Here is a 22361-nt window from a genome sequence, read left to right on the forward strand (position 1 = left end):
AATTATTCAAAACACAAATAACAATATTTTATCATGTTAAACAAAGTCTGACAAGTGATTTTCTTAGTTTATATTTTTTCTTGGTGGTTATTAAATGGCTAATGAAATTTGGATTATGCCTAATGACAGCCTAATGAGCAGTCAATTAAAAAAAGAAAATGAAAAATGGAGGTATCTTTCCAATCAATTCTGTCACGATACAGTATCCAGGTGCAACTCATTAACAGTGGCTTGGCTATAGTCATTAAGACAAGAAAGGAAAAAAAATTTGTTTTGGTAGATGTACAAACCTCTCCAGCAAGAAGACGGGAGGTGTTCAGACCATAGCGTAAGGCGAATACTCAAAGAAAATTTTCTTGCCTTCTAAGGCTTTCCTCCCATACATGAATCAACAAATTCTTTGTCTTCAATAAGTACACCAATCTGAATCAACAGCATTTTTGTTAACAACCAAGAGAAACTACTACAAAAAGGTGGAGGAGATTTGTACATTAAAATGGAAGGGCATATCATGATAGATGTGTAGTTTGCTAAGAAGAGGTTGGAGTTGCCAGTAATATGATTGGTTGTGACTAAATGGAGAAACGGTTCAAGAAGTTAGCAATAACAACAAAATTTCGTGTGTTAAGAACAACAATCTGAAAGTAAAGAGTTGTATCTACTACTTTAGTTATTAATTTGTACATTTTAAAGGAGTAAAAAACAATTTGAATTGTTCAACAACTTGTGTTATTGAGAAATTGTGACTTATCAATCTATCTGTGAAAGTTGTTCTCGTTTGAACCAAAAAAAGGTAATACTCATACAATGCAGACGCACCAAAAGAACTAAAAAATAAGAAAGTTATCACGAAAATCTATCTAATCTTATAATCTGTAGATCAGATGATTCCACCACTCTTCTGATTGCCTCTCCAATCATTATGCAAAGAGCATCAATGGCTCATTTCACAATTATTATTTTTTTTTCAAAACAAAAAGGAACAAAGAGAATCCACATATGCAAAATTTTCAAACTTGCAGACTATATATTAAGAACCAATCATTATTTTTTCCCCAAAAAAACCTACAAATTCGCACAGAAATTTTTTGCCCCACCTTCAATACAGAGCTCATGTTTATAGTTTCTGAAAGAAAGGGTAATGAAAAATAAATGAGTTCCATTATGCAATCAACTATTAGATAAATCACATTGTATCTGGTTCTGCAATTTAAAACAGCTAGCCAAAGAATAGAAAACATTAATGTAGAAGGATCCAAAAGTTTAAGTTGATACCTCAGAATATCTTGATCCAAGTAAACTCCTATCATTTATATTAGCTGATCCTATCAAGGATATACAATCATCAATTATCATGATTTTGCTATGCACATATATCTGCAGACACATAAGAATGCAAAATGAGATGTGAATATCTTCTCTCCATACCATACTTCACATGATCTGTTTCCCAAATTTGGTTTTATAGTTTTTGTATCTAATACAAAACAATTAAGTAGTGAAGGCATGTTCGGAATAAGGTAGTAAACAACTTCTACCAAAAACAAAGTAAACGAATTGAGGGGAAAAAAAAAAAAAAAAAGAAACATAAGGAATGCTCTTATAGTAATTTTAGTGAATAGCTGGCATGCTTCCATCAATTGAGTCAACGAACTTGAGAATCACTCTCTCCAAAACCTAACTAAAGAATGTAATTGTTGCGTCTCAGCTGGAGAGGAAACAAAAAAAATTTAAACACTAACAGATATTCCATTTATTGATGCAAAAATGGATTAAGAAATTAAGTTAATGATACTAAATTAAGAGAAACAAATGAGGTACATACCAGAGGGGGATAAGAGAAAGCAAAAGGCTTTTCCCTGAATTGAAGATCTGTAACAATTGATGGAAGAGGGTTTCATGAGATTGAAAACTAAATTCAGGAGCCACTGCCAAGAGTATGTAGAAAATGAATTCCAAGCTGTACGCATATAGCGTATACGTGTTCACCGCCAATCCCAAGCTTAAGTAGCTTGGTTCATGCAGAAGGATGGTTTCTTGGTGCTAATGAGTCAAGTTTGGGATCAATGTGCTCCATATTCAGTATTCTAGCTATGACTACAGTCAACAAATATGGCCTTATTGACACTTATGTTGCCTTTCTTGATTCAGTGCCTTGGAGAATTCACTATAATTATGCAAACCTGTAATACAAGAATTTGTGTTTCTAATGATGAAAATGGAAGAGTTTGAAAATATTCTTGAAAACAAAAAATGTAATTTGCAATATTCATATCATTTGGTATCAACTACGCGGCTATAAAACGAAAGAAGTTTCATTTTACTAAGAGTTCTCCATATCTGGGCAGATTTAGATCCTAAATTGACTTCAGGGTTAACTTTGTTGTTCTACTAAAAATCTTTTGGAAGGACTGTTTACTGTTGGCATTGAAAGAGTTTTGAATTGCTAACATTTACTATTTCACTATAAAAGCAGTCCAAGTAAGATTGCAAAACATCCAAACTACCTCAAAAATGTCACCTAAGATCATGACAATTAGATATTGCATGCATGAGGAAAACAACTAAGATTAAAAGATTTGAAATTCACCTCTCTCACCAGAATTAAAATCTTTGAAAAGATTACTTGAGGAACAATGGCTTCTCTAATCTTTTCATTCACAGTGAAAATCCAACTAAAATTATGCTTAAAAGGTAAATTGAACTAAGTTTAATATCATTAGCAATACAAAAAAGGTAAATTGAAAAAGAAAAGAAAAAAAATTGCAACCCATTTGAATTGGCACAAAACAAACTCTAAAGAACACTTTGGAATTGAACTCGTCTAAAGTTAAGTTGTGTTGCATCCACACAAGACTAAACACAACTTGATGCATTTACAAAGTTACAAACATTCAATTTTTTAATTTTTTTTTTGGTAATTCAAATTTTATTAAAACACAAAGAAAACTAATTCAAATTATATTGAAACAAACTCCAAGCAACCAACAAAACCAAAACAAGGAATTTTCAATATCTCGGGCAAATTACTATTTTGTTTTACTGAATGCTCACTTGAACAAAGGCAGATAATTGTATTAAGATCAGATGAGCTAATGTTTTCTCTTCTTTTGTTAAAAAACTATTGTCTTCCTATTCTTGTTAATGGTGCTTCAACATCAACTACTGACTACTTATTTAAAAACAACAATTTCAACTGAAACTTAAAATGTTGAGGCACAAGTAGCAATAAGGGACTCATTTGCAGATACTAATAAGAACTTCAAACCAAAGTAGAAATGCATGAACAATAATTTGAACAAAAAACAAATTCAATTCAATGTCGGCACTAACCAAGCTCATAAACAAACATCTGAAAACAATTTTCAGTGAAGCAAACATAGGACAATGGAATTAAGAAATGGAATTCACAGCTACTGGAATATGGAAGTTGAGGAAGGTCATGCCTCTTTTGTTTCTTGGACCAAACTCAGAGTAATTTGCAACAAGGCAACAGTTTACACCTCTTAAAATAGTAGAACTTGTGCAAGAAGTCTGAGTGGAAAGCTGCAGCAACACATGCAGGAAGAGGTGATGAACAGCTTGCTGGAGAAGACCCAACTGATGGAGATCTTGCTCAGCAATCTTCAACAAGGGTGAATTTTCCATTTCACCTGGGTTAGACACACTGATGTTAGAGGCAGATTTTCCGACTTTTATAGGTAGGTTATAGACTAAAAGATTGTTGCTAGCATTGTGTTTTTTATTTTTTTAACACTTTCTACTAGTAAATTTTTGTTTTCCTCGCAATAAAGATTATTCATATTTCCCATTAGCTAGATACATTGATTAAGTATTAGTTTTGCATCTAACTAATATGTCACTGATACCATTACACCGTTAGATTAAGTATTAGATTAATATATGATGAGAGTGAAATCATCATAAATGAAACATTTTTCCCGTTGCTCAATAATTTATATGAGTGATATTGGTTAGTATTTGATGTATGATAACTTCATAATCCATCATATTATGAGCTAAATCTTTTTTTTGTTTTCGTTTTTCTCTTTTAACTTCTATGGCCTCAATTTTTTGTTTTGAGCCAAGCTCCCTTATGTACAATAAAACTACTAGAGAGCATAAACCAAAAAATGAAACTACGACAAAACTAGATAGAGCAGGCATACATATAAACATATAGAAACCTTAACTAGTTATAAATATTTGATGGCAATGCCACAAGTACAACCACTTTCATGCCTTTCCTAGCTTAACAATTACAAATTCAGAAAAGAAAAGAAGGGGGAGAAGAAAAGTGAGGGAAAGAAAATCCTATAACATCAAAATAACCTATAGATTCGACTTTAGTTAAGAATCATTTCTTCTTCCATCCTAATGCCTTTGTCCCCTAACCCCAAGAAATACATTTCTAATCTTGTGTAGTTCTTTGAGAACATCTTTCACACTCATTCTTTCACTCGGCATTTTAGCAGAACATGAAACTCCAATTTGAAAGACTGGTACTAGGCAAGCCTCTAGTTTAGAAATGTTGGTTGTACTACTTTGCGTGCTCCTACTTGGCTCTTCTTCCATTTCCAATATGATTTGGGGATCAACGATCTGCATTACTTGCTCCGGAAGACACATTTGTACATAGCTATGGAGGTTTACATTGCCCGTAAACATGTTATTAGTTGGTCTTTTTCCAGTGAACATTTCTAGTAGTAACACTCCATAACTGTACATATCACCTTGCATTGATACCTCCACACCCATACCATACTTTGCATGCAATATGAAATAATAAAAAAAAAAAATGTCCAAAATTTTTACTTTTGGTATGATTGTTGAACTAGTAAGTTGTATATCTTTTGCTGAAAAATAAAAGAGTTCAACATTTCAAAAGATGAAATTATCTCAAGGGTTAAAATCTACTTTCAAATACCATAGGGGTAGGACAATGGTTGATTTAATTTGTTGTGGTAGCTATACAAACAATAAGGCAAAGTCAAGGAAAGTCATCTCTAAAACATGGCTTAATTTCTATATAATCTCATAATTGGTTTTTTAGTTCGCCGCAAGATAAAAGTATAATGTAACTAAATAATATTTCCTAATCAATTTCAATGTACGAAGCAATAAATAATTACCTGGGGCAACATAGCCAATTGTTCCTCTAATCCCAATTGAACTTGATTGCTGATGAATAGAAATTCCATTGGTTGCTAAAAAAATCTTTGCCAAGCCAAAATCACTCACATGGGCACACAAATCACCGTCAAGAAGAATATTACTTGGCTTTAAATCACAATGAATAAAAGCCATTTCACAATGATGGGGAAGATAATCCAATGCACATGCAACATCAATGGCAATGTTTAGCCTTTGAACAAAGTTCAAGTTCTTAGGTTCATGTTGCTCTAAAAGACTTGGGTGTAACCAATTTTCTAAGCTCCCATTTTCCATGAACTCGAAGACCAAAGCCTTGAAGTTGTTGCCTTTAAAATCAATGCTTGTGCAAGCTGTAATTATCTTGACAAGATTTCGATGGCGAATGTTCTTCAATGCTTCACATTCTGTAACAAAACTCTTGTTTGCTCCACGTTCGTGTAGTTTGAGCACCTTCACAGCAGCAGTTTGTTCATCGGAGTTAAGAATCCCTTTATAAACAGAACCATATCTTCCCCACTAATTAAGTTGGATGCAGAGAACCCATTTGTTGCTTGAAAAAGTTCTCCAAAAGATATTTGCAAATATTTGTTTTGTGAAGGCGAGGCTAATTTGATTTCCTGTCTTGACCATTTGTTTTGGTAAATAAAAGCTAAGATGCACAATGATAACAGAACAATAGTGAGAGTAGCTATTAGAACTGTTACTCTATGGTTGAAAGGTCGTTTCCTTTCATTTAGGACTTGCATTGGGCAGGTAGGCAATTGCAACAGTTTAATTCCTCCGCATAGCTTACTATTTCCAACAATTGAGAAGGCACTAATGTTTGTGAAAACTCCTCCATTCGGAACTTCACCATCAAACATATTATAGGAAAGATTGAGATATTGAAAGAACCGAAACTCCCCGAGAAACCTTGGAATCTGTCCAGACAAGTTGTTCCTAGAAACATCTAGTTCTTGAATACCTTTCAATTTTCTGAAGGCCGTCGGAATTGTACCTTTGAAAAGGTTACCATCGATGTAGAGGAATTCTAAAACTTCACAATTGCCGAGAGTAGCGGGGATTTCTCCAAATATTTTATTTTTTGAAACATATAGTCCATCTAGATTTTTCAAGCTACCCACTTCTTGTAGTAGTAGTCCTGTTAAGTAATTTTGACTAAAGGATAGATTAATGAGAGAAGACAGACCAAAGATTTGATAAGGTATTGCTCCCGTGAGATGATTGTAATCAAGATGAATTTGTTGTAGATTGGTACAATTGCCTAAAGAAATAGGAATGCTTCCCTCAATCGTATTTGTTGATAGGTCAAGTGTACCAAGCCTACTCAGGTTTCTAATAGACGATGGAATCTCTCCAGAGATGTTATTTTTGTCAAGCATGAAGATTTCCAACATTGAGAGTTTTCCAACGGAATTTGGAATCCTACCAGTAAGCATGTTATCACTGAGTAAGAGGTATAGCAAATTTACAAGGTTCCCAATACCAAGAGGTATGCTTCCAGATATATAGTTGTCTTGTAGATTGAACCAAGTGATCTTGCTGGAGAGATTTGCAATAGAATGGGGTAACAAACCTTTAAAATGATTTCTAGCCAAATCTAGAAGTTGTAGATTGGAACAATTGGATAAAAAAGTGAGGAGGCTCATTAATTCATTACCTTGACTTGTTCCAAGTGAATTGTCAGAAGCAGCTAAACCTTTTAAAGCATCAAGTGTTCACAGACTTTTAGACATGGACCCAATAAAAGAATTGTTGCCAATATCAATTTACACGAGTCTTGTAGCATTGGCTATTGACGATGGAATTTGGCCATAGAATTGATTGGAATCAACATAAAATCCTAGTAAATTTGGAAGGGTCAAGCATAAATCTGGTGGTAGAATTCCATGCAATTGGTTGTAAGCGATAGAGAATAAATAGATTGATGAGATGTTGTAAAGCGAACTAGGAACCATACCGGACAATTTATTTATCGACAGCTGAAGAAGCTCCAACTTGTAAAGCTGCCCAAGTTGGGTGGGGATGCTTCCCTCTAGATTACTGTACACTAAAGAAAGCACACGTAGATTGGAAAGGTTCCCAATTGAAAGTGGGATAATTCCAGTGAGATGATTGGCTGCAAGATTCAAGGTGGAGAGATTGGACAAGGAACCTAGCTGTGTAGAATTTTACCTCCTAGATTGTTATAACACATGTCGATAACCCTCAAGTCTAAACAATGAGTCAAATTGGCGGTAAATTCAACTTGGAAAGAGTTTTTCAAAAGCCGAAGGTATTGCAGACGAAACAACTTGCCAAGTTCTTGTGGGATTTTGCCGTGAAAGCTGTTGTTACGTAGATCAATCGTCATAAGGAAGGTGAGGTTCCCAATTTGAGGAGATACAGAGCCCACCAATGCGAGAGATGACAGGTTTAGAATTGTGACGCGTTGATGTCGACGACCACATAAGTTTCCTTGCCAATTGCAAAAGTGAATTGAATGATTCCATGAGCTTAAGGCATCTAGAGGATCTCCTTGTATCAAATCCTTGATTGCAAGCAGAGCCTGATGGTCTGTCTCGTTGGTGAGAAATAAGCTGGGGTTGCCATTGGCGGTGGTAATCAATTCAAGAGGGTTCATGGAATAGAAAATGAAACAAAGTATAGATGTACTAAGTAGACAACTGAGAAAAGTTGGATTCGTTTGCTCCATTTCGTGTAAAAAATAGAATATTATTATGATGGGAAATGGAGCTGATCAACTTCTATACACCAATGGAGAGCCAAGTATACGTATTTATAGAGCCAAAGGCGTGGGACCTTCTTTTATTATTATTTTTTTGGGTAAATTACACTGGTAATTCTTATTCTTTGATAGTTGTATCATTTTGATCTCTGTAATTTCAATTGGCTCGATTTTAATTCGAAATTTATGATTTTGTCTCAATTTAATCTAATTAATTTCAATTTTTTAATATTTTTTTATGAAAAATGCGCACATAAGTATCGTGTGTCATGTTTTTCTAGAAAAAATTATAAATTGTTCGACTTAGTGAGTTAGCCTACACAAATTTAGTGACCATTTTCTTTCAAAATCCCTAATTGATATTATCAATTAGACTAAATAGACACAAAATTTAAGATTAATGATTAAAATTTAGCTAATTAAAATGACAAGGACCAAAATAATAGAAAGTTTAAAATGGACTATCAATGTAATTTTTTGTTGTTGTTGTTGTTGTTTTTTTTTTTTTTTTTTTTTGGGTAGTTTGTTGTGTTATTAAGGGGTCGTCACCAAAAAGCCCAAAAATTCAACCCCACGACATATTTGTTTATATTTTATATGTAAAAATTAAAATATAAAAGATCTATTATAAGATTTGAACACTAACCATCATGGTAAAATTAATATACTCTAGAACCGTGAAACCGAACCGAATCAAACCAGTTTCTATGATTCGATTTTTATCTGATTTTATAGTTTAATAGTTCAATTACACTTCTATTTTTTCAAAAACCAGTTCTTATGGTTCGATTCCTTATTTTCTCTAAAACCGGATCAATCTGATCCTACACTCTAACTTATATCGGTGACCCTACGGCTGCTATATGAGTAGAAATTCCCATCTACTCTGAATTTTTGTGTGATGGAAATCTCACTTTTATCAAATTGAGCACTAGAACCTGAACCACAAGTAAGAATTTAATTTCTGTGGGCCTCTTGATTCAATACAACCTTTCTGTGATATTGCATGGTAGGAGATGATTTTAATGTTGACTGCTTTTCAGCCCGTGGCTTCTAGGGTCTCTGCATTAGGTACCATGGGTGGAAGAAAAAGTCTTGGTGCATATGGATTCTATGTTCGATTTCTCTGTGTTAGGTTTTATTCTTGGCAACCCCATTTGACAAAACTCCTTTCAGTTGTATTTGTTTTCGCATCTTTTATTTCAGTGAGACTATGAGTTTATTAGATGCAAATCCAACCCGAATCGTGCATTTGTCAATTTTCATGGATCAAAACCGAGGTTGTAAGAGGATCAAGTTTTCCAGATTTTCCAATTTTGGTAGTCCCGCTCAAGCGGGGAAAGTGACGCTCGAGCGGGGATTGCAAGCTCACAGCATCTCTGTTTCGCCTGAAAAAGTACTAGAAGGTGTGATTCGACGCTCGAGTGTGGGAACTTCCGCTCGAGCGTGAAGCCTATATGAATCACACAATTTTGAAGCCTCCGCTCGAGCCTCGAGCGGACCGCGCGAACATAGATTCTTGGATTTCTATAAGGAATTGGTTTTCTTCCCAAACTAGGATTACTTTGGATTTCTATAAGGAATTGGTTTTCTTCCAAAACTGGGATTACTTTGGATTTCTATAAGGAATTGGTTTTCTTCCAAAACTGGGATTACTTTGGTTTTCTATAAGTAGTTGGTTTTCTCCCAAAACTTGGACAAGTCCTCCAGATCTTCTTTTTGGATTCTAAGGTTTATATCTGGGGATATTTTGCTAGTTTTCTTTGATGTTTTCATTGAGTATTCAACTCATGGTTTAAACAGTATACATCAAAGGTTCGTTTGTTCAGTCTACACAAAAAACAGAGTTGTTCTTCGGTGGATTCTGAAGAATTCGAGCCTGAAGTTTTGGTGGATTCCGGAGTGGCTCATTGTCAAGACAATTCCGAGGTGAAGACGGGGTTGGGAGAGGCACATAGAGGTTGGTTCAATTCGGGCGTTGATTCGCTAGGTAATTGAGAGTATACCTGTGTAATTCCTTTATATCTTCTTAGTGGATTGTTTTGTGGCTGTTGCCCGTGGTTTTTTTATCATAATTGGAGGTGTCCAATTGTGGTTTTTTCATGTAAAATCGTTGTGTTGTTTTGTCTTGATTGTTTGATTGGGATTGTTATATATTACTTAAAATTAATACATAATCACAAATCAACATCTAGGAGATTTCTAGATTTTTCACTTTGCATTAGGTACCATGGGTGGAAGAAAAATTTAGTGTAACCTGATATTGATAACATAATATTACTAACAAACAATAACTCCATATGTGGAGGGTGAATCTCTACTTTCTAAGTGCCACATATACATTGGAAGAAGGTAAATAGTGAAAAATTATTGAAGGATGATACTGATGACGTAGTATCACTGCTGCAAGGGAGGGAAGAAATTATGAAGTATTTTAGAATATCACATGATTGAGTTTCCGCTTGTTTAGCGCATAATATTGTGACCTTATCTCATTTTCTCTCATAAAGAGTTGTGTTCGGATAATGCTGTCAATTCATCGACCCACCAATTAATCACAATGCTATTGAGCATCGACTGATCTTGGGTTTGGACCATCCAATAACTTTTCCCAATCTAAGAATGGATTGTTGATGTTTTTTCTCTGACATTTTTTATTTTTACTTTGATTAATTTTTTTTTTTTTATTTTTAAACTCGAAGGTACTTCAATGCCCTTATTATATGATTATTCTACCAATACTTTCACAATTTCTTATTTATTGATATTGCATATAATTATTTATATCATATCTACATTAAAAAAAAAAAAAAAAACACTAGTATAAACAAAAAGTGATGGGGGCAAAGGGTAACCCAAGCAGTAAAGGGCCCTTTCACCATATTACTTGTTTGAGTTTCAAGTATCTCATTTAAGATAGAAATATTTAGAACTCATTTAGCATGATCTATCGCAGTATATTTCTTTATCTTTTTATTTTTTAAAATTATATCATCTCTCTATTTTTTTATTTATCTTTTCATAAAAAGTTAAAAAATACACTTATTTAGATCATTCCAAACAACCTCTTATTCTATTGTATCAAAAATAAATAAATAAATAAAAAAGGACACTCAGGTGATAAATATATATATATATTCTCAGATATCTCTCTCACTCTCTCTCTATATATATTTGTTGTGTTTTGTGAAATAAATAGTTTGTTTTAGCATTCCAAGAGATCTGATTAGACGAAATCTAGCCAAAATCTGTGTGGATCTGTAGATCTCACTCGACGAGATCTGAAAATTGTTTCAAATTGTTATGTTTGCTTTTTTAGGATAACTTATATGATTTTTGTATTCTTGCATTGTAGCTATTTGTTGAAAGCTCTAACACTATATTTGGTTGTAGGATTTGAGAAGGGATTTAGAAAGGAAAAGGGAAAAGGAAAGGGAAAAAGCGTGTGAAACTAGGTGAAATGTAGGTATATTTTATTTACATTTCAACTACGTTTTCCCTTTACCTTTCCAAATCCCTTTCTAAATCCTACAGCATAAGAGAAATGACATTAGATACAGATAGTTTTCAGGTAGATGGTTGCCATTAGATGTCATCCATGTCTTTCTTTTTAGCTACTATTACTTTTGTTACTATTTGTATTCTCTTAAGCTAGGCTATATATGCTGGTTTGTTTAAATAATAAGCAACTCTTGGTTTCTTCACTTTCTGGGTGTAAGTATTTCTGAATGATTTGTATATTTAACTTGCATATCTTTACAAGGAGGGCACCTGTTTATATAACCCTAAACCTATGAGTGAAAAAGGAAAATACAAAACGGGAAATACAGCCAAATAGTTACACCACAATCTTTCCTAAGTCTATACACAATACAATCTTCCCTAATTCTATAAACAATATATTTCTCACACCCCCACTCAAACTCAAGATGTTTTAGTAGAAAACACTAAGAATTTGCTAAAAAAAAATTGAAATCGAGCAGTAGTGTGAGTCTTGGTGAAGAAGTCTGCAAATTGCAAAGCCGAAGAGACAAAATGAAGTGAGACAGAGCTAGACTGCAGATGCTGGTGGACAAAGGGACAATCAATCTCAATGTGTTTCGTCTATTCAAGGAAGAGAGTATTGTGGTCAATCTAAATAGCACTGCAGTTGTCATAATAGAGGGAGGTCGGAGAAGACTGAGGGATACCCAAATCAGATAAGAGACAACGAAGCCAAACAATCTCAGCAGTAGCATGGGCCATAGCACGGTACTCAGCTTCGGTAGCAGAGCGAGCAACAACAGTTGGTTTCTTGCTTTTCCAAGAGATCAAGGAATCGCCAAGAAACATATAGAAACCAGACGTGGACTTGCGATCAGTAACATCACCAGCCCAATCAGAATCAGCATAGGCCACCAAAATCAAGAGAGGAAGTAGATGACAATAGTAAACCCTGAAAGAGAGTACGTCGGAGATAGTGAAGAATCCGAACCAATGCAACCCAATGTGAAGAGCGAGGAGTAGAAACAAACTGGCTAACCACATGCACAATAGAGGCAAGATCAGGACAAGTAACCGTCAAATAAACTAAGCAACCCACAAGCTCGCGATATAAAGTGGGATCATCCAGTGGGACACCATCAGTAGAGTTGAGCTTCACATTAAGCTCAATAGGTGTGTTAGAAACCTTAGTATCAGTAAGACCAGCACAGTGAATGACCTCATTAGCATACTTAGCCTGAGACAGAAAATAGCCTTTTGGAGTAGAAGCAACTTCAATACCAAGAACATATCGCAAAGGAACAAAATCCTTCATCTCAAAGGTGTGGAAGAGATGCTGCTTGACCTCAGAGATACTAGAAGAGTCAGTGCCGGTGATGATCATATCATCCACATACAATAATAAGGCAACAAATCCGACTGAGGTGTGGAGAAGAAATAAAACAGAGTCCTAGGCATAAGGATAAAACCCAATCTCAGTAACAGCAATCTGAAAGTGATCATACCAAGCACGAGGAGACTGCTTTAGACCATATAAAGCATGCTGAAGACGACAAACTTATCCAGAGGAATGGTGAAGGCCAGGGGAAGGACGCATGTAAACCTCCTCAGTGAGATGGCCATTAAGAAAAGCATTCTTAACATCCATCAAATAAAGAGGCCAAGAACGAACAGCAGCGACATAGATCAAAGTACAGACAGTAGTCATCTTGGCAACAGGAGCGAAGGTCTCCTCACAATCAATACCATACTCCTGTGAAAAACCTTTGGCAACCAGACGAGCTTTTGTAGCGCTCAAGAGAACCATCAGAATGATTCTTGACTTTGTAGACCCATTTGTAACCAACCAGATTTTTACCAGCAGGCAAAGGAACCGACTCCCAAGTACTAGTTTTCTGTAAAGCAGACAACTCATCCTCCATAGCTTGAACCCAATGAGGATCTTGGCAGGCCTCTTTGTAAGACTAAGGTTCTGAAAAAGAGTGAATAGCAAACAAAAAAGTATGATAGGAAGCAGAAAAACATGTATTAGACCAACCCAACCTGTTTGGAGGACGACGCTCACGAGGAGGATAGCGATGTGCAGTAGGATCGGAGTTGTCAGAAGTAGAAGGAGCAGCAATAGGAGGAGAGACAACTGGTGGTGGGGGAACCTTGTGACGAGAATAGACTAACAACGGAGGGGAAGAAGCAGCTGAATGTGAAAAAGGAGCCATAGGTGACGTACATGGAGAAATAAGAATGGCCTTAGGAAGAACAGTGGCGATATACTCATCTGATGGGACCTCAGAAGGAAGTGGGTCAGTGTGAACCAAATCCTCTTTGGAAACGGGAGCAGTGAGAGGGGTAAGTTGAATATAAGACAGACGTTCGAGAATAACAACATGACGGGAGACATAGAGGCGACGAGAGATAGGCTCGTAATAGCAGTAGCCTTTCTAAGTAAGACTATAGCCCAAAAAGATACACAAGACAGACCAGGCACTAAGTTTGGTCCGATTTTTATGGGGAAGGAGGACAAAACAAGCAAACCCAAAGACACGCATGAGAGAATAATTGAGAGGTTGAGAATGCATAGCCTAATAAGGGGATTGACCAGAGAGTAGGGGAGTCGGCATGCGATTAAGGAGGAAAGTAGTGGTAAGAACTGCCTTACCTCAGAATGGTGCTGGAACAGAGGCAGAGAGAAGGAGAGATCGAGCTGTCTCAAGGAGATGACGGTGTTTACGCTCAGCACGACCATTTTGGGTAGGGGTATCAGTACAGGAGGTTTGGTGAATGTTGTCCAATTTGACCAAAGACTCACAGAATTCAATTTTAAAGTATTCCTCACCCAAGTCAGACCGGAGTATTTTAATTGTGGCCCCAAACTGTGTAGTGATCATAGACTAAAATGTACGATATATCTGATAGAAGTTAGATTTATGAGCCATAAGATAAACCCAGATATAGTGGGTACAATCATCAACAAATGACACATAGTACGCAGAACCCCCTTTAGTGAAAACAAGAGAAGGTCCCCAGACATCAGTATGGATAAGAGAAAAATGGGAAGCAAAAATAGAAGTGCTATTATTAAAAGGTAAAGCTGTCATTTTAGAAAATTTACATCCTCGACACTCATTAATTTGACTAGGAGAAACTTTACCTAACAATCCTAACTGAGCTAAAGACCGCAAGCGGTCAACAGACAAATGACCTAAGCAAGAATGCCATAAATAAAACTGACTCGACTGAGAATCTAACTGAAAAGATGAAAGTGCAACATGGGAGGTAGACAGAGAAAGATGTAGACTTTCCACCACATAGAGATCTCTAACTCTACGGCCGGTCCTAATTTGCTTCTTGGACACCCGATCCTGCACACAACCAACAGAAGAAGAAAAGATAACATTAAAACCAGAAGCATCAGGCTGAGTGATAGAAAGCAAGCTAACAGATAGTTGAGGAACATAAAGAACAGAGTGAATAGTAACAACGAACATGGCAAAGGGTAAAACAAACCTCACAGATAGGACAGACATACCAGATTCATTAGCAGTATTAATAGTAATAGGGAAGGGAGGGGGGATACAATTTTGGAGTAAGGAAAAGTGAGGAGTCATATAATGAGAGGCACCAGAATAAAAAAGCCAGATAGAGGAAGGAATACCTGAAGAGGACCCAAGCAAACTTGAATGAAGAGAGGTGAGAGCGGAGGCAGATGAAGATGACTGAGAAGTAGACAAGATTTGCTAAAGCTAAGCAAGCTGAGAACTCAAGGAAGCCAAATCAGGACCTGGAGCTGGGGTGGATGCAATATAAGCAGCGGGAGGCCGAAAAGAACTCTGAGTTGGTGCTTAGGACTGAGACTGCTGAGAAAATAGACGTCCCTTCTTGGGACAATTGTACTTCCAATGACCGTTCTGATGGTAGAAAGCACACTCATCTGCTGGTAGGGGCCTCTTATTGGTCTTTGCAATGGCCTGAAGCTGATGAGGTGGGGGGTTCGACAATAGAGGAGGCTGAGTAGGAGCCAAGAAAACAGATGGAGATAGAGGCTGACTGGCCGTCTTAAGACGAGTTTCTTCGGAGAAAAGCACACGAACAATAGCATCCACTGAAGGGAAAGGAGACCGATGAAGGATGCCACCACGGATAGCCTCATACTGAGGGGAGAGAGCCATTAAGGACTGCACTAAACGACCTTGCTCCCGAAACTCAACATAAGCGTCTAGTGCCTTGAGGCTAGATGGTTCCATAAGAGCTAACTAACCCCAGAGGCCTGTCATTTCTATGTAGAAGTCCTGAATAGATTGATCCTGCTCACAAGCACTCTGAATAATTGTTTCCAACTTATACCGCTTGGCAAAGTTGGACTGCTGATACACACCCAATAAATAGTTCCACACCTCCTTGGCAGTACTATATTTGGAAAACATCATTCTAATACGGTCATCCACAGAATTATGAAACCAGGTCAGAACTTGGGCATTATCACAATCCCAAGTGTCACAGAAAGTCAGATATCCTTCTTGTTTCGGGTCCAATGGACGAGGAGCAGAACCAAAAACATAGCCCTATTTTTCTTCCCAAGAAGGAAATTCTTCATAACACTAGCCCAATAAGCATAATTGGCACCAGTGAGTTTACATATGATGGTTTGGATTTTGGTATCTGTCATTGTAATAAACCTAAGATAAACTAGGTCGAAGTATAATAATAACTAACAAGTGGGCTAAACAGGAAAATCAGATTTTATTTTATTTTAAATATTAACCAAATAAAGGTACTGATAAGAAGTGGGTAAAGTTTCAAAGCCGACGAGAGAAAAAGAAAGAACCAAGGGCATAGATAAACCAGACAAAGCCGATGAGAGTTGCGATGAACGGAGATGAACTGAGAGAGTCATGATGACCAGAGGTAGTCGACGAGTCACGATGAAGCTGACAAGAATCGAGAGAGAAACGCAGCAGATGGGTTCACGATTGAACAGAGACCGAGAGGCAGAGGGTTTCGAATACAAAAATAAGCCAGAAGAACCAAACCTACTACAACTAGGGTTTCAAACCAAGCTCTGATACCATGTAAGTATTTCGGAATGATTTGTATATTCAACTTGTATATCTTTACAAGGAGGGCACTTGTTTATATAACCCTATACCTATGAGTGAAAAAGGAAAATACAAAAAAGGAAATACAACCAAATAGTTACACCACAATCTTTCCTAAATCTATACACAATACAAACTTCCGTAATTCTATGCACAATATATTTCTCACACTGGGAACTTCTAAGGAGGACTTGTATACAAGGATTTATTCCTTAGTGGTAACTGGTTTTGATTTGCACAGATTGTCAATCTCAAGGGTTGTGTGATTGTTTCTGTCTTTCTACTCTCTCACTACATTACACAGATCAATTCCACAGATCATCCTATCTGTACAAATTAGAGAGATGAGTTCTGTTTTGTGAAGAATAGATCAAGTCCACAGATCAAAATAAATAAATAAATTTGTACAGATAAAAAATTAAACAGATAAAATTTGAATAGATAGGGAGAAAATTGAACATATAGATATAAATTTGAACATATAGAAAAAAAAAAATTGAACAAATAGTTCAAAAAAAGTCTAACAATAAAAAAAATAACAAATAAATTAAGGGGATAAAATTGAAAAAAAAATGCCCTCCAAAACCAATAAAAGGACTTTTTATCAAACTATTTCACAAATGGTGAACCTCTCACCAACAAAAAATATTGACTGAACCTAATATCTTATACATTCCTTAATTTAGATTTTTCAACAATTAACTCAATAAAAAATTTGCGACTCCTAGGCCTGCCTAGAAATGCACATCTAACTATATCAAGTTGAATATTCCTAACTTGCCTAAAAAAAGTTGAATATTCCTAAAAAAAAAAAAAAATTTGAAAACTTGTATATAATACGACAGTATAATAATTTAAAATCTGTGGAAATATATTCTATATGGTCCCCTATGAGAATTTAATTTCCATTGAAATATACTTCAAAGGGCCCTCTTGATTCATGGCTAGCTTTTTCAGCGATGCCTATGGTAGAAGTCAATGTTATGGGTCTGTCTTGTGGCTCCTAGTTTGATTATAACATATGTTAAATGAGCTAAAAATTTAATCTCAATCCTACTTTATAGTATAAATATTTTTTATAAGTCTTAAAAGTATCAAGTTAGATCGGGTCGGAAGCGCTATTCATTTGCTATCCCACCACCATTATCACTATCAATCAATTACCTCCATTAATACTCTTTTGGGTTAATATATCCATTAGTAATATAATTATTAGTATATTAATTTTAGAATTATAATTAAATATAAAAAAATATTTTAAAAAAATCGTTTTATATAAAAATAATTTTTTTATGAAATATTTTTTTATCCAAATAAATAGAGGATTGAGAAAGAAATGGGGACGTCTTTGGCAATACTTTGATTGCAATCTTGAGTATAAAATTAATGATTGAGTTGAATAAAATCTCAATCCCTTGGAAAGACTTGTTCACTTGTTCATTGAACTATTCCACTGTGACAAAAGCATGGATTTGGAGTGGTTGCTGTCCATGAAGCACAGTAATCAAACAACATTTTAGATTCTATTTCAATAATTTGAACTGTTTATTTGTTTAAGATATATTGTGTAAAACAAATTTATAAAAAATTAAATTGATCAGATATCGATAGCTTTTTTTTTATCAAAATATATTTGTATTCAGTTTGATATCTGAAGTAAAACTTGCCATTCATGGATATTGTTAAACCTTTCATCAAATTACATTTGTATGCAATTTTATGTTTAAAATAATTATTGCCATTCATTTTTTTCGATATACATGTTTTGATGATTGTGCTACCAATATCTGATCAATTTAATTTTTTGTAGATTTGTTTTACACGATATACCCTAAATTAAACGATTTGAATTATCGAAATAAAATTTGAATTGGGCCATAATGCATGCACAACGGTGAATATTATGCTTCACACACAACAACCTGTTAGGATTAGGTACACCTAGAAATCAATCACACACAGAAAAGAGACAAGATATTTACATGGTTCAGCAATAACCTACGTCCACAGGAGAGGTATCCACTATAGAATTTCCCAGATGGAGTTTACAACACTCACACCTGACTCTCTCTCTACAGCACTCTCATTCACAGATACATACACTCTGTGTTTTCTTCTTTGTTTGTGTTTTTCTTCTCTTCCTCTCAGCCTCTATTTAAACATAAAAGAGAAAGAAACAAAGTCAAGAGAAAAGAGTAATTGGGTTGGCTTGGGTTGGCTACCACCTGCCATTTTCCTCCTACTTCTTGACTTGGAGCTAGCCCTCAATAACTCCTCCATTTGGGCTGGAGCTAACAATTCTCCCCCTCTACGCCCATATGGATAACTAACTTCTCACTTGAAGTCCATCCCGGTCAGATTTTTGAAAACTTCCAGTTTGTCTCTGGTGACAACCTTGGTCATCATGTCAGAAGGATTCTTGTCCATGTGAATCTTTACTAGCTTCATCAGCTGCTTTTCCATCACTTCTCGTATCCAATGATACCAGACATCAATGTGCTTTGTACGTGAATGGTACATGGAATTCTTGTTCAGATTAATTGCACTCTGACTATCACAATGTACCTTGTATTCTTCCTGTTGTAGACCCAATTCTTGGAGAAACTGCTTTAACCACATCATTTCCTTTCCAGCATCTGCGGCAACAATGTACTCTGCCTCTATTGTACATAAAGCAACATACTTTTGTAGTTTGGACTGCCATGAAATAGCTCCGCCTGCAAAGGTGAACAGAAATCCTGATGTAGACTTTCTACCATCAAAATCACCTGCCATATCGGCATTTGTAAAATCCTCCAAAATTGGTTAAGCTCCCCCGTAACATAAACACATCTTTGAAGTTCCCTTCAAGTACTGAAGAATCCATTTGACCACCTCCCAATGCTCTTTTCCTGGATTTGCGAGGAATCTACTCACAACACCAACTGCGTGAGCTATATCCGGCCGGGTACACACCATTGCATACATCAAATTTCCTACTGTAGAAGAATAAGGAATTGCCTCCATTTCTTTCCTTTCAGAGCTGGTCGTGGGACACGAACGCTTTGTCATTTTGAAATGGTTTGCAAGTGGTGTGCTGACAGGCTTGGCATCTTTCATGTTGAACCTTTCAATCATCCGTTCAATATATTTCTTCTGTGACAGCCATATCTTCTTGGCTTTCCTGTCACGAACAATCTTCATGCCCAAAATCTGCTGTGGTTGGCCTAAATTCTTCATGTTAAAATACTACAACAAGTCCTTTTTCAACCTTTTGATCGTAGCAATATCATGTCCAATGATCAGCATATCATCGACATATAACAGTAGGATGATAAAGTTTCCATGCGAAAACCTTATGAAATATACACACTGGTCTGCTACCGTTCTTGTGTACTCGTGATCCACCATGAATGAATCAAACTTCATGTACCCTTGTTTCAGCACTTACTTCGGGCCGTAGAGACTTTTCTTCAGTTTGCAGACTAGATTTTGTTTCCCTTTAACTTCAAATCCTTCTGGTTGCTCCATGTAGATCTCTTCCTCCAAATCACCATGGAAAAAATCCATCTGTTTTACCTCCAGATTTAAGTGAGTTGCTAATCCCAGAGCTACTCAAATGGATTACCGTTGCCATCTTTGTTTAACTTATACACCTATTTGTTCTTCAAGGCTCTCCTGCCTCTTGGAAGTGGAACAAGCTCATAAGTGTGGTTCTTTTGCAAAGAACTTATCTCCTCCTTCATGGCTCGCATCCAATAGTCTTTCTCTGTATGACTTTTTGCTTCTGAAAAGCTCTCGGGCTCCCCTTCATTAGTAATCATAATATATTGAGAAACGAGATATTTGGTTGATAGCACGACAGCTCTTCTAGATCTCCGCAATTGAGGCCTAGTTGCCTCTAGTTGGAGGGGTTGCTTCCCCTGCTCAACACCCTCTTCATCCAGGTCTTCATATCTTTCCTCCTAATCCTCAATTTTTGGCATAGGATCCTGTAATTCTGGCACTTCTTGTTGCACATTATCACATCTAGCATTTTGTGATGGCTCGGGAGATGGTAACATGTCTAAAGTGATGATATCTCTAGTTTCCAGACTTCTCAAAAATCTACTACTGTCTGGTCTTCCTGGAACACAACATCTCTGCACTTGAATATCTTCCTGTTCACTAGATCCCATAACTTATACCCAAATGCTACATCTAAGTAAGCCCGTAAATATGCATGGAGTGGACTTGTCATCAAGCTTCTGTCTGTTTTCCTTGGAGATGTGTCCGAACACCTTACACCCGAAGACCTCTCAAGTGAGAATATGATACCTTTCTTCTAGACTAGACTTCCTTAGGCATTGTAAAATTTAATGGGACTGAAGGCGACCTGTTGATGAGATAACAGGCTGTACGGGGCGGCTTCAGCCCAGAATGACTTTGGCAACTTTTCCATTCTGAGTATGCATCTAACTCTTTCAACAATAGTGCGGTTCATCCTCTCTGCCACACCATTGTGTTGTGGGGTACTGGACACTGTTGTCTCATGTCAGATACCTTTGCTGGCACAATATGCTTCAAAAGCATTGGAAGTGTACTTGCCACCATTGTCTATGCAAAGACACTTTAACTTCTTCTCGGTCTCTCTTTCTACCATTGCATGGAACTCCTAAAAGTGTTGAAATACCTTATCCTTTGTTTTCAATAAATACACCCACAACTTCCTTGATGCATCATCAATGAAAGTTAGAAAATACTTGCGGCCACCTAGTGACTCCATTTCGATTGGGCCACAAACATCCGAGTATACCATACTGAGCACTTCTATTTTCCTTTTGCCTGTTGAACCGAATGATACTCGATGCTGCTTTCCATAAAGGCAATGATCACATGGCTTCAGGACACTTTCTTTGGATAAGGGTATCTTGGATTGCTTTGCCAACGGATGCAATCCCTTCTCAATTATATCAGCCAGCCTTTTGTGCCATAAGTCCGATGACTCTTTGTTCTCTGCTGCATTAAGACTTCCCAGACAGATCTTCGTTTGAGTCTTGTACAGTGTTGAAGACATCTCTCCTCTGGCTATTGTCAAAGCTCCCTTTGTCAACTTCCAACGGCCATTTCTGAATGTATTTGTATAGCCTGTCAGTCCGAGGCGTTTCTGGAGATAAGATTGAGGCGCAAATCTGGAACATGCCTCACATCTTTGAGAACCAACTTCTGTCCGATATTAGTTTGAATACTAATGTCTCCAATACCCACAATCTTCGAATAGCTAGAATTCCCCATTCGAACAGTGCCAAAATCTTCAGCGTTATACGAGCTGAAGAGTTCTCTGAGGGAAGTGGCGTGATAGGATGCAGCTATGTTTATCACCCACTCTGTACAGCTGTGGTCAGAAATGTGAAGGCAATCTTCCTCTTCACCAACTGCGAGAAATATTTCATCAGTTGCTGTGGCTGTCGTGTTCTCATCTCCCTTTGACTTACTACTTTGGCCTTTATCTTTTTGGCTTGGGTAGTTCCTTTTTATGTGACCCTTTTGGCCACAATGAAAGCAAGTGAAGCTAGAGTTACCTTAACTTTTGCTGTCTCTAGATTTACTCTTGTTGTTTCATCTACCTCTACTCTTGCTTCTTCTTCTGCCTCTATCTTTGCCTCTGACAAGAGCATGGGACTGATTACCTCTCATGTCTTTCCTCCTTGTCTCTTCATTGTACATGGCGTCTGTGACCATGCTCATGGTCAGCTTCCTCTCTGGTGCAAAGTTACTGAGAGAAACCACCAGCGTTTCCCAACTGTCCGGTAAAGAACTAAGAAGTAGAACGGCTTGCATTTCATCATCCAAGGGCATTTTGACGGTTACAAGTTGATTCACCAGATTTTTGAATTCACTGGTGTGCTCGATGACAGACACACCATTCTTTAACTTCAGATTTA

General features: G+C 36.6%; 2 protein-coding genes across 2 annotated transcripts; both read right to left on the minus strand.

Moving 5' to 3' along the window:
- Positions 1-3393: 3393 nt before the first annotated feature.
- Positions 3394-7777, minus strand: LOC145802762 (uncharacterized). The gene is made up of 5 exons (XM_082895536.1): positions 7330-7777; positions 7115-7273; positions 5829-6853; positions 5133-5670; positions 3394-3653 (listed from the first exon to the last, which is right to left on the minus strand). The coding sequence occupies exons 1-5, from the start codon at positions 7775-7777 to the stop codon at positions 3394-3396; spliced, it is 2430 nt and encodes an 809-aa protein (XP_082751662.1).
- Positions 7778-12016: 4239 nt separating this feature from the next.
- On the minus strand, positions 12017-14889 carry LOC145802763 (uncharacterized). The gene is made up of 6 exons (XM_082895537.1): positions 14308-14889; positions 13409-13803; positions 13224-13260; positions 13038-13118; positions 12397-12815; positions 12017-12317 (listed from the first exon to the last, which is right to left on the minus strand). Exons 1-6 carry the CDS (start codon positions 14887-14889, stop codon positions 12017-12019), a joined length of 1815 nt encoding a protein of 604 aa, XP_082751663.1.
- Positions 14890-22361: the final 7472 nt, after the last annotated feature.

This window comes from Camellia sinensis, chromosome 11 (genome assembly GCF_055761805.1).
Source record: "Camellia sinensis isolate YWXY chromosome 11, ASM5576180v1, whole genome shotgun sequence".
Classification (NCBI taxonomy): domain Eukaryota; kingdom Viridiplantae; phylum Streptophyta; class Magnoliopsida; order Ericales; family Theaceae; genus Camellia; species Camellia sinensis.